This window comes from Mycteria americana, chromosome 1 (genome assembly GCF_035582795.1).
Source record: "Mycteria americana isolate JAX WOST 10 ecotype Jacksonville Zoo and Gardens chromosome 1, USCA_MyAme_1.0, whole genome shotgun sequence".
NCBI classification, from domain to species: Eukaryota; Metazoa; Chordata; class Aves; order Ciconiiformes; family Ciconiidae; genus Mycteria; species Mycteria americana.
The window spans coordinates 204,731,396-204,745,445 of record NC_134365.1 but is presented as its reverse complement, the minus strand read 5'-3'; the positions used below and the strand labels follow the sequence as shown (position 1 = coordinate 204,745,445).

At 40.8% G+C, this 14,050-nt stretch overlaps 1 protein-coding gene across 1 annotated transcript in view; it reads right to left on the bottom strand.

The window, feature by feature from the left end:
• The window catches only part of ALKBH8 (alkB homolog 8, tRNA methyltransferase), a 51,859-nt gene that overhangs the window by 14,352 nt on the left and 23,457 nt on the right, over positions 1 to 14,050 (bottom strand). The window contains exons 8-9 of the mRNA XM_075490998.1: positions 4,077 to 4,183; positions 658 to 812 (exon numbers count right to left, since the gene is read on the bottom strand). Of these exons, the coding sequence (XP_075347113.1) occupies positions 658 to 812; positions 4,077 to 4,183 (262 nt within the window). The remainder of the gene's footprint in view (positions 1 to 657; positions 813 to 4,076; positions 4,184 to 14,050) is intronic.

Sequence of the window (14,050 nt, the reverse complement as noted above, 5' to 3'; positions counted from 1 at the left end):
CTTAAAACAAGCAACCTGCCCACGTGTACCAGAGGCCGTTCACAGTGATCATTCATCCTGCTATATTAACAAGGTTTATGTTTTCAAAACTGAGACAGTGCCCCTAATGTCAAAGATCATGACATCACTGCAACTCAGCCTCTGAAATTCTGTTCTGAGGGCACAAATGGACTTCAATTCCATGTAATTGTTGAGCCACCTATCTATTATTATCTGTACTGCCCTAAGGCACTTACATGACTATCACTGCAGATCTGACTGCTGCTCCTTCTCTAATGTACTTATTTTCACAGAATTACAGTGCCCTTCAAATAAAAAAAAAACCAACAAAAACTAATGGGAACCTGAAGAATAGCAGCTACTTCTACTCTGGTACATTATTCCAGCACTTGAGGTCCCAATGAAATGCAAGATTCCAGATTACCTGCCTGGCTCTAGAGCAAGTGAAATGCCATCCTGTATAGAGAAACCACAGCAGCCAAATGGATGCAACCAATTCAAGCCATATAGTATGCCTAACCCTGAGCCATTCAGGAATGGCTACCAGGACTGCCAAAACTACCCAAAGGGATAAACCAGTTTGCTTAAAAAAAAAAAATGCTTACATATTGGTGATAAATAATAATTTTTACTTGAAGATCACCTCAAGACACTTACTGCAGTTGCAAGGGCTTCTCCTCACTTTCCTGAATGTAAATGATGTCCTTGTTTCCCTTCGATTTAGTGTTAAATCTCCAACATCAGCAGTGATTGTTCCAACTTTCTGCCCAAGCTCAGATGCTTGAATGACATCATATTTTCGGGGTGTAATCCTAAAACAAAGTAACACAAAATAAAAGAATAATTTGCATCAGAAAAAAAACCAATCCATCTTTGTAAGAAGGCACTTCTTAATTATTGTGACAAATGTGATTACAACGTGCTATTTAATGTACTGCTGCTTCTCAGTTTTCAACTTACTCAATTTCAGAAGGGAAAAAAAAAAAAAGGTGCCGACACATGAACTAATTATGTTAAAGTGTTATTTAATTGCAAGTGATTACATTTCCCTTTCCTCCCTTCCTTTCCTTCCATAAAGTTTCACTGTTTATTTTTCTAGATAAAATCTGAGATATATTTGTTAAAGATAAAATGGACTAGTAAAAATGGCGGCTATGGGCATAAAAGCATAGCATTGGCCAAGCTCTACATTAGCAGATTGAAGTTTCTTGTTAAAAACGGGCGTCTCCAATGAATTTTGCTTTGCAACAGAATTGCTTTTCCATTTATTGACAACAGAATATGCAAAGAAGTAGCACTTGGGAGATTTGCTAAAATGCCTAAAGGGAGAAACTCTGCTGTAGCTCTTCCTTCTTGACCAAAATCTATCTATCAATCAAGCAAACTGGGAGTAGAGCTTCTTAAACTACTTCTGGATTTGGCACTGATCTTAATGGAAAACAAAAACATTGTTGCAAGGCCAAATTCATAAAATGAAAGTGATTTGGAACTTTTCTGGGGTGACAAAAGTTTAAAATAATTTTATTAAGAGATTTACATTACGAAGAAGTACTGAAACCAAGAATTTTCAATAGCTCTACAAATGGATCTCTCAAAGTCAGGAAGAGGAAAATGAGAAAGTAAAATACAAAACATACAACATGAGAGAAGAGAAACAGCTGCACCCACATGTGGTTTTCCATCACTTGCACATGGGAAAAAGTAGATACTCTTGGAACAAAATGGAAACTCTTCAGGGAAATAGCTTAGCACTTCAAAGCTGTTACTGTCACACTGAAACGCTTCATGAACTTAGTCATCAAGAAGATTAATACAGAAAATTCCTCAAGGAAAAAAAAAAATCACCTCTAAGGAATTGGCCTCTCAGTGGAGCCCCTTCAGAGCTGCTGACTTCAAAGTACTTGACTCCCAGCAGGACAAACTCTCAGTATAAAACTGACTTCCATATTGGTTAGCTGAGTTTAACCCTCATAGGTTGAGCCAAAAGGGGGGAAAAAAGTCGTCTTACATCTTTTAATAAAGCAGAGCATTCAGTCTCAAATTTCTACTGGAACTTTTTTGCAGGTCACATGAAACCACTGACCAGTGTCTGTTCTTAACCAAGAAGAATGATCCGAATGCCAGGAAGGCAGCCTGCAGCCTGGTCAGCATTCCCATACTTTGCTGTATGCCATCTTTCCTACTGCAGTGGAGTTGATCTCTAATCAAGCCACAGGGAAAAAGAGTGCAGGTCCTTTCTGTCTGGAAATCAGGAAGCAGCACATTGATGCTCCATCTAGATGTTGCAAAAAGGAGACACGGAGCAGCCCCGAGAATGGAAATCTCCCAAAGGCAGCCATGGAAAGGATGGGATCTAATAAAGAACTGTCTTGTTAATGGCAGATAATGAAGCTATGATGAAATAGTCAGCTGAAGGTGCCCAAGACTCCCTGGACAGGAGACCTTCAAATCGTGAGTTTGCAGATTTTCTATTTGATTTTCTTTTGTACCTGCAGCAATAAGCTAAGCATAGCAGCTAATATTTTCAGAAATAATTCTTCTTTTTCAAGGTTCTAGTTTCAACCTACATAATTTCCTTTTGCCTACACTACAAGCAAGAACTCTAGACAAAGGCTAGGCTAAAACCAGGCTTCCCAATATAAAAAATAAAATGCTGCACATCATCTTGCTTGGCACAGAGCTGTTTTACTATTGCAGTATCAGGAATGGTGTTTTGCCAGGTTACCCAACCAGAAGTGAACCTTCCCCTGAGAGCTGCTTTTAAATGGAGGCTCTCTCACTGGGCCTTGCCCCAGCTACAGCCCCAGACGCATCCCAGCTGTGTCTGTGCACGGCCACTGCCACGCTGATCCAGGCCTTGACCCATGGGCTGATGTCCCAATCTGGCCTCAGCCCAGTCCCATGGAGCTGCTTGATGCCTGGGGTTGGGGGCTGCCTCCCAGCTCCCCAGGCCAGAAACGTCACTGGAAATATTCACAGTCACACAGAAACTGCACTATGCTCTCAGAGTTGTAGATAACCTTCACAAAAGATGACTGACAGTATTTGACAGGACAGAATAAGAAGCTTCATAATGCTGGTGTCAGCGTTTAGTCTTGTATACCGAAAAACAAAGTACTTCACTGCCCTGGGCTTCTACAATGATGCACGTCAGGACTACCAGCTGCTTTTTACAATTAATTTAATGAGGGAATATACAGGTGGTATAAGCACTCTATAAAAATGAATAATGTAAAGGTCATTGGGGAGTTCACATTCACCCTTCTTCATAATACAAATTAACCAGTAAAATTAAAAGGTAGGAAATCTTCTGCCAGTAAAAGGATTTGATGTTTAATTTACACAGAATGTAATTAGTGTCTCCAGTTGACTTCTGTAACCAGTGACAGCTTGGGTCAAACAAAGAAAAAACATTTACCATGGGCATTTCTGTCCAGTATGAGGGTTTCCACATTCTCCTGAAGTGCACTACTGTCACTCTTGGAGCTCGCCAATGTTTTAGCCTTTTCGCCAATTTCGGCACTCGTATTGCAAGTATCTCCCAGTGGTGCATGACTTAAAAAAGCATGTATTTAAACCCTACAATAAGCAAAGCCTCAAGACATATTTCAAGAAATCTCTTTTCCAGGATCCCAAATATGCTCAGTACAATGCAGTCTTATCAGTAGTTAAAGTGTCCCTAAAGCAGCTGGGAAGAGCTGATTGTGATCCAATGGGAAAAGCTGTGGGCTGAAAAGAAAGAAAGGAAATGGTGAAGCTAATTGCACTACAATCAATTCTTTGCCAGCTCAGAATCATTGAGGACTTTCACACCACAGATGTAAGTGAGAGCAATTTCCGAGCGAAACTTCACTTGCGACAGCAGCAGGAAACTGCAGCTCAGGGACTAGCAATTAGCTTCCTAAAATCCCCAATTTTTTCAATTTAACCTGAGCAGCATCTGAGCAGAGGAGTGAATTTGTATATTAATTACAAAACTTGACTTGATTTCTTCCAGAGCAATTTTAAATACAGAATGTCATTAACAACATATATTATTCTTCTATTATCAGCAATGCAGGAACTCTTACACATACCCATGTGTCCACAGGTATCTGGATTCTCCAGCCATCACCAATAAACTGCATCGGGGCAGCATAATTGCCACTGTACAGCCATCAGGGTGTTTGAAATCCATCACAATCTAAAAAGAAACAAAACCAGCCACCACAAGTGAGCATGACTTACAGAGCTTCATATACACATCAGGCATTCTTAAGTCCTAGCTTTGTTTGCCTCTTCAATGTGTTTATCAGAATATTGCCATGAAATAGCTACCTATTTCCTAGGGATGCAAAAGCCTCTCGGTCTCTGTCCTCAAGATCTCTCCCTTTCAGCACTGTGTTCAAAAATCTGAGGCAGTCACAAATATATGTGTGTATATAGATAATTAAAATACTAAAATTTTTTTTTCTTCTTTTCACAGTAATATCTATCTTTGTGAGAACACGGTAGCACCATTTAATCTCTGTGTGTACCTGTGAGGTAGGAAAGGATTACTTCCCCTCAACTAAAGGCAACTGCGTAAGAGGAAGAGAAGGCTCATTGGCTGTAACTCAGCCATCTGAAAGTTAGGTACCTGGGCTAAGGCAGTCAGCTACCGTCTTTTTGTGAAGTCTATGCAGAGAGAGACAAGTATCTCCACGGAGTGATTCATCCTAATCTAAAATGTAGAGCCAAGTGATGTGGAATGACCCTATGCCCTCTGGAGATGCCTATCCATTCACAGCAGATTGAGCTGAGACAATTAACTCAGAGTAGATACACAACATTTAGATAACCAGTATTAGGTCAGAGAAATAATTTCCAACCTGCCCACATTCTTGTAGGTTTGCAGCACAACAAGCACATGCAGTCTACCAAGATCCTGACTAACATGCCAACTACCAGACCATCCTTTTATTTCCCACCTGGCTTCTAGCCATGGCAATACATTGAGGTAACACTTTCAGCTCAAATTTCACAGCCCAGATGGCAGTGCTACATTTTGCTTCTGCTTGGGCTAGGAATGTTACCCTTTTACATTTCCCAAATGAGAGAAACTCTTGCTGTGGAAAATAAGGAGCAGGTCATTTAAGCAAGCCAAACAAGTTACAGAAGACTTACCAAAAAAGAGAAGTGGTCAAATACTATTCAAGTCAGCAATCCCAGCTACACTGGAGAATTAGCACCATGAAAGTGCTGCCACCTGATTTGTAACCTACTAAGTATGCAATTTAAAAGCAGACTTACTACAGTATGCCAGATCGAAACAAATTAAGCAGTTCTGCTTCTGCATACAGATGCATTTAACAAAGAGAAAGCAGTGGTGCAATGATCAGTCATTCAGCACAAAATCGGCAAGACAGAGATTGAATAAGCAAGACTTTTAAACACTACAAATTACCACTTACATCATTTACTATTTAATGTTGTGCACACTGGAGCAAACTACAATGGCATTTACATTTTTAGGAAAAAAATTATTTACGCCGTAGTACCACCCACATAGAGTGACACAGCTTCTCCTGTTGAGCTATCTAAGTTTAAGGCAAGAAATGACAAGGGTGACAAACAGTGGGGCTGAAAGGGGAAGAGAAATATGGGGGAACAGAAACAAAGCCTACCTTTAAGCTCTGATTAATGATTATGAAACACTTCAATAGCTACACAAATAGATGAATGGCAGCCACTTGCTAATATACTCCTTCCCTTGCACTTAGCCATTTCTTCTAGGTATCCTTAAAGAAGCATGGGGTGAAGAAGGACAAAACACAGTGGCTTCACAGATCTGATGGGGAGGCTGTCCCGTAAAGCATGACTAAGCGTAAGCCTCTGTAAAAAGATGTAGCTATCTGGCAAGGCAAAGAAACCAGAGGATGACTAATCAGGACCAGCAAGTAAGGAAAGGAAAAGCATGAAAAGAAAAGAAGTGGGGAGTGGTTGGATGAAATGGGTGAGATTATATCTCAGTCTGTCTTTTGCCTCTCTGGCTCACTGCTGTTGGGGGACAGCTGTGATGGGACAAGATAGAGACTGGGTTCTTCAGAAGTATGGCAGAATAAACTGAACTGTCCAGACTCCTTCTGGACTGTCCAGATTCCTTCCTGGAGGCTCAGTTACTCCACTGTCCCTCTTTCTGTGTCAGTAGTAGTGACAAAGCCCTGTTCTTGCAGATGATGTTCAAGAACAGCACTTTCTCCAAGACTCAATGATTGACAGCTCTATGGGGTCTCCTACACTTCCAGTTCCCATCTCCCTCTAGGCCCTGGAAGAGGACCTCATTCCCTTTCACTTCTCTGCATGCCAGGCTAGGGGACTCTATATGAAGCAGTGAGAAACAGTTCCTCCAGCTCCCTGGCTTCTCCACTGCTTTACTTCATGCATCTCCAGCTCCTTTTGTCCCACCAACTGCATGGCCCCCCAGAGTCTCTTAGCAGAAGATGCTCCTCAAACCCTGTCCTGTTAACAACTGTGCATCCAAAATAGCAGAGGTTCAGAGCACTCTGTAACAGATAGCATGTTGGGAACAAGAGGCCACAAAACTATCCCTGGTAGCTGGATTTTCAGGCAAAAGTGGCAGGAAAACAGCAGACAGTAAGAGGAAAACATATCCTCCTGGCTGAATTTCAGCTATGCTAAGCCAACAAGAAATATGTGAAACAAATTTCTGATGGTGCAGAATTTGAGGCTGAAAAGCAGGAGATTACCTATTGTACGTAACATCTGGCAAGTCTAGTCCTCACCAGCACAGGATCCCAGCTCTGTCCCTGCTCCCTACTTTTCCGTGGAGGAACAGCTTCTCTATTATCATCTCACACAGTGTGGCTGCTCCCCTTCTAAATGAGTATCATCCTTATGACAAGCAGTGATGATTTGGGGAGGAAAATATAAATAAAGGATTAATTTACTTGCAAATAGGCAATGACATTAAGTAATTAGCAGTAATTGAAAGAGTCAAAAATCCAAATCCAAAACTGACTTTTGCTTATGAAGCAGAGATCCTCAGCTAGAATATATTAAAGTTTTGCACTTTTTCTATTAACAACAAATTTGACATTGCAATTCAGACAGAATCAAATTTAAGGAACCCGCTGTGAACATCTGAAAAAAATTAGTGCAATTCCTATGCTTCATTCCTTTATCTAGAATAACTGCACCTGAATGCTTAAAAAACCAAGCAACAGTATTTCTTCTATTCTTTGTCTACAGTACAGTAAAGAACATTTAACCCAGAAGGGTTTTGAAGAACTCTGTTCTTATCTCTGAAAAGCCTATTACTGACTGAAGTAGATAACATTCCCACACTCCTATCTGTGTCTTTATCCTGGCAGAACATTCTAAACTGTCACTGTCACACACACACACAAAAGATTAACCCATTTGGTCCTCTTTTTAATTTACTAAGGACTCACAATCAATAAAGCAACTCTGCCACTGCTGAATCAATCTGCTTCATGACAGCTTTGCTCCACAGGAGCTATTTCCAATTACTATTTTCGTTTTTACCTATTTTCTTTTTTCTCTTAGGTGGCAAAGTCAATAAAGATCAAATTTCCAGCTAGCCTATGGTGCATCATCCAGGGACTACATTCAAAAACAAAAATAGTGGATGCTTTGATCTTTTACCTTCTTTCTTTGTACTATGGAAAGTGTGTCTCTACATATACAGCAAAAAACTTGAAAGAAACAAACAGCTAATACTACCTACTTGTGGATTTAAATATCTTGTCATGATGCCAGGTTATTTAAGAGAGAGTGCTCATGACAAAGGAGCACATAAAGCAGTAAACAGCTTTCAAGGATGGCTAAACATCAAAGCAAAGTGACACCCACATCACGAACATTGTTCCTGTGGCATAAAATACAGCAAAACGCAAAAACCAGAAAAGAATCTATTTCAAAAGAAAGAGGGAAGAAAGTCTGGGTTTTTAACTCCTCAGGGATTGAGAAGTCTGCACCACCTTCCAGTGCAGTGGGACTGCACTTCACGAAAGAGCAGGAGGATGGAGGTGAATGACTGGTCTATCAAATAAGTAACGATCCAAAGACAAAACAGAAATAATGCAACAGGGCTATAAGGACAACGTCGATACAGATTTCACAGCTACAATGTGGAATGACAACATTGTTTTTCTAAGCTTTGTCTCTGAGGCAGTTTGTATTTGATGTTAATAGACTACCTTAGACGAAACACACTCTAAAAGCTAAAAAAAGTACAATGTGGAATGCTTCTCAAGTCTCTGACGTTATTTACTGAATTTTCAGAGAGCAAAGATACATTATCAGCCTACATAGCAGTTTCTCACATGTAAAACAGACGAAAAAGAATGTCTACTTCAAAGACAGCTGAGAGGTTTAAAGCCCACACATGGAGCTTGAACACCACAGTGGGGCTCTATGCAGAGACAAGAGCCTCCTGGCTTACACAGGACTGAGGCAATCAATCAGTAATACACAGTGCCTTTCACTGCAAAAGCCATGCTAAATTCTAAAATTTGGAATTCAGAAAAATGTTGAATTTTAAGGGGGAAGAGAATGGGATTATCGTCTCCAAATAATCCACGTCATAGGAAAATTATCTTATATAACCTATGCTGATATTCACATCCTATATCATGGTCTCTAGCCATACTTCAGGAAATGAGTGCAATGTTGACAATCACGAAGATGAAATATTTCAGTACTGCCTACCTCAAAAATCTCTCAACACATGCACAGGCCTCCCCCATATCAGATTCATGCCAAAGCATACCATCTCTTGCTAAGCCTGCCTATCTACTTAGGCACTATAGTGATGCTAGTCAGATGCTTAATGTACTTACTATGTTTTCTTTCTTCAAAAGTTGTATTCAATTTTCCATCCATGCAATGCATTACTATCTTCCTGAATTCTCTGTGTCATTTTAAGTTATCTGTATATTTCTTCCTTTTAATTGATTCCATGATACAAATTCTCTTGTCTGTACTCTGTTTACAAGATTCAGGTAGTGCATAAGAAGAGGAAAACTACTGCAATTTCCAAGCTAAATCCTGTTGGATGGAGGAGCTTCCAACCCTCTGCAGGCCTTGTCACAGCTAGCTGGCATATACACCACTCTCCTTTTGTACCCAGGGATGATGCATCTCTTGAGGTTCACCAACTCCAAGTTATTGCAAGTGTTTCAACCAGTACAACACCAACCACAAGAGCTGAGATATGCCATTAACTCCTCTACTGTGCCTCATCACTGATCATTGCCACTGAAGAATAACTGCAGTGCTGAAATTTAGCCACTCTGGGTACACTTACATTTCTAAACAAAAGAGGATACAAAATGTTAATAAACACCTACAAATTTCAAAATAGCCTTCATAGCTAATCCCCTAAAGCTCTAATCCCACAGCGTGCACAGTTACATGCACACCACCTCCTCAGAGGCCACATGGGCCACCAGCACTCACCCCTCTCCTGTCAATGGGGGCTCCCCTACTCGCACACCCTCCTATGAGAGGTGGGTGCTCCCCATGTACACACCAGTGACAAAGGCCCCCCAAGCTCCCATACAGGCACCCCAGGTGTGTGTCTCCACTGCAGCACCCCATGCTGTCACCCCACCAACTGGATGCCGGCTTCTCGTGGTGTCCAACAGGGCGGTTGCTGTGCCCAGCCTCAGCAGAGGTTGGGATGCTGATGGTACTTCTGGCAGCATCACACCAACTTTTGACTGCTGCTGTTCCCACTCCAAGGCCTGTCCCTGCTGCTACAAATTTTTATATTTCATCCATATGCCTTCTCAGGCTGACTCTTCTTTGTTTCAAAAGCCTCTTTGTAAATCTAGGGTTACTGTTTAATCTTGCTGATTGAACAGCCAGACTAAAAGAACACCACAACAAACCTAATCCATTAAAGACTACCCATCAAATATGCCAGTTCCTACTAACTCTAAAAGTATCTAGTTTCTTTTGTGTATCAGGATATTGCCTGTGGCCTTTGCACCTTCCCAGATCATTACCTGTGTTAAAACTCAATGTTGAATATTAGATTCTTACATAAAAGACTTTCAATCCCTACAGTAAAAGGCAATAGTCGCATTACCACTGCTTCCCCCTTTCTGTCACCACAGGTATAAACTTCTCCTTTCCAGAAAATGCTATCTAACCCCAGCATATAACCTTGATGCTCTTTTGTTAATCCAGAGACAAAGACTCAAGCAAGTTCTCAACAACATCCAATTTACTCAATTTCACTAACATCCTATTTTCATCCTTTAATAAATAGCCTCCCTAGCTCTTAGCTTAATCTCTTCTAGGACACAGAAAGCAAGAGGCTAATACTGTTAGTCTTCATTTAATTTCTTTTATTGACTTAGTCTTCTCTGCAATATTTTCCATTTTTTCAGTCATCTGTGGGTGCTACTACACTGACATACGGGGAATTGCATCCGCCTACACAAGGGCAGAATGTGCCCCAAACGTATGAAACCACTCATTTTCCTTTCCTTCAGAGAGGAAATTTCCAAGATTTTGCATCACTTGCTCTCTAATGGAGTACAGTTCAATGGAAGAGCACAAGAGTACTCACACATCCTGATCCTAGCGGTCTCTAGAGGGCTCAATCTGTTCAAGATATAATGCCCAGACGTCACAAGAAAGCAGTTCTGCATCCTCAAATACATCTCCTCAGACTTGCACTTAATGTATTACCCTATGTTCTGAAAGCAAATAATCCTTATTTACATGTTTAATGCTGTACCAACTGTCTACCGAGAAACCACTGTACAAGTCCTTACGACACAGACGCAGCTGTTCTGTAATGAGTACAACTTTATATGCAAGCATGATGACATTTACAGGAGTCTGGTGTGCACATCTGTGTATGTAGTGCTGTGGTGTATCTGTAATTCTTTCACACATTGAAAATCTCTTGAGAACTTGTAAGTTTTTAATACCCAAGTAGAAAAGGAAACACTTCAGGGTTCAAAAAGAGCATATCACCTTTTAAAATCACTGTTCATTTACAAATATCTGTGGAAACACACTATAATCAGCAATTTCCGTGTTACTGAGGTTGCAAATAGATGTAGCAGGACTCTCTTCACCCATAACTTTCTTCCCATGCCACCCTACCTGTACAGTTACCATCCTGTCATCGACCCTTATAACCTTTAATTGCAAGTTTTCTACAACAGAAGCAGTGTACGGGACTGTGAATAGGGCCTCCACGTAACATAAATAATTGATACACGACAAACCAGGCCTTGGCTGAGTAATACTGCCAAACTTGGAATAAGGAACACCTACAGTAATGAGAGAGTCATTTCTAGGAAAGAGGACGTGAAATACTTACCTTCAGGTTCGTATACTCATACCATGTACTAGTGTGCTGCTGCTGTTGTGTAATAGTCCTTACAGTTCTTACAGGTTCAGGGTATTTCAAGGCATGGGTAAAACAGGCTGCAGGGTCATCACCCTGTATAATGGAAAACAGTCTTCCCTCACTCTGCACAAACATCACGGATGTTCATCAGACCTTCCTCTCCTCTGCAGGTCTCAGCTTTCTGCTTGTAATGCTGTAGTACAGGAATCTAAGCTAACTATAAGTCATAGGGTGGGAATAGTCATTCAGTTCAAGATTAAGACATCTAAGTTCGGGCATAGATTTTTTAAAATCCTATTAGGGAACTGAAACCTGTGAAACTAGACGCTAGACGTCTAGTTTAGTGTGAGCTGAATCACCCCCCTAGGTTGGACTGACTCAATTCCCCACTGATTAGAGAGGAGCTCAGGTACACACCTCCTGTACACACCTACTTGTAAACACTAAAATGCAAGTGTCTTAATCCTGGACTGAATACCACTGACAACAAGTTATTAAATAAGGCATTGAAGTATGGATTCAGTAGATGCCTCAACTCTGTTTAAAACAGTCCTGCCTTAATTAAAACCTCTTTCTGCACTATTATCACTATAATCTTGCCCCCTACGTACTGAGAAAGTAGTATGGAAATAGTCCAGTGCTGAATATCTGTATTTCAAAAGGATGAAATTATGAGTTCACTCAGCCTGAGTTTGAAAATAAAAGGTCAACTAGCCCTTCTCACAACTCCATCGAACAACTGTCCCAGAGACCACTACAATAACAGAGAATTGCCAGAATACAAGATATGCAAACTGTGCCTTCCCAAACTAATATGCTTGCATCATACCTCACAAGAGCTGACAAGACACAGTTTTTAAATCTATTGCTATAGAAACTACCATATGGCCTGTTTCTTAACCCTCTACATCTTCACTGTAAAAGGGAAATCTACTGAGGAATAAAGATCTGGGCATGAATTTACAGAAATGGCTTAAAGACATAAAGAAAAGTCATTCCTTAGCAGTCAAAAGCACGTAAATCAAATTAAAAAAAAAAAAAAAAAAAAAGAAAAAAACAAAAGCCATCTTCTTAGTTAATGATGTCTCCGAGGGCCAGAAAGTTCAGCATGGCAAATTCAAAAAACAGCATGACACAGAAAAACTTATTTAAAATCATTTGAAGAAAACTTATCTGCCCCACCACACATCCAAAATATACATATTATTTTAAAGCAGGTAAAACAATCAAAAAGGAAAAAACACATTTTGATGTTTGGATAGGCAGTATTCCAAGACTGCTGGTTTTCATCACAAGCAACATCATCTCTTTCTTCTCTCATTCCCTTCATCTGCTTCATTAACCCAATGAGTGTCTTCACATAATGCAGCCAAAAGTTATACAAAAGGCCTCTAGCAGGGCCTCAGCATCTGGCCCTGAATTTACAATGGTTTGCATGAATGTGCACTGCACAGAGATGTACACTAACAGAGGAGGCGGAGGAACAAGAACACCCTACAAGGAACTATGAAGTGTCCAGTTTTCCCTGCTTTCAGCTGCACCATCAACCTTGGTTCCTTCCAACCATTATTCTGCTGCCCCAGCAAATAGACCAGAGCTTCACCTGCATTTCCCCTGCACTGCACCAAGAGGCTGCCTGCCTACTTTCTTCTCTGTAAGAGCACACACCTCTCCCTTCCTTGATTCAGAATCTTTCCGTCAAGTGTATCAGCATCACAGGTTTGACAGCTCTAGCTCCAGCACACTTTTAACCACTCTAAATTGCCAGTTCCTCAATGAAAATTTCCAGAGTCAACTCTACTGAAATAAGAGCTCTGTGGAGAAACTCGTCCTGAAACATTCAACATAGCTGGAAAGAAAAACAGAAACAGAACACTGCAGTATGCAAAATGCTCAGATTTGTTGCCGTGGTTTAACCCCAGCCAGCAACTAAGCAACATACAGCCACTCGCTCACTCCCCCCCAGTGGGATGGGGAAGAGAATCGGAAGGGGAAAAGTGAGAAAACTCGTGGGCTGAGATAAAGACAGTTTAATAGGGAAAGCAAAAACCACACACGCAAGCAAAGCAAAACAAGGAATTCATTCACTCTTTCCCATCGGCAGGCAAGTGTTCAGCAATCTCCAGGAAAGCAGGGCTCCGTCACATGTAACAGTTACTGGGGAAGACAAATGCCATCACTCCAAATGTCCCCCCTTCCTTCCTCTTCCCCAGCTTTATATATTGAGCATGACGTCATATGGTATGGAATAGCCCTTTGGTCAGTTGGGGTCAGCTGTCCCAACTGTGTCCCCTCCCAGCTTCTTGTGCACCTGTCAGAGCATAGGAAGCTGAAAAGTCCTTGATTTAGGATAAGCACTACTTAGCAACAACTAAAATATGTTTGTATTATCAACCCTGTTTTCAGCACAAATCCAAAACATAGCCCCATACTAGCTACTATAAAGAAAATTAACTCTATCCCAGCCAAAACCAGCACATTTGTAAAGATAGTATAAATGCAGACAGACTTCAAACCCCATGTGCTACGCTTACTGGTATTATGAAAGTCCAGTTCAAAGCCAAGAGGGACAATACACCACCGCAGAAGCTTAACTTGTTAAGGTTGTTTCTTTGCTTATAGACTACTTGTGATTATCGTTATTGACTGACTACTCGTCATTTCTACATGAAA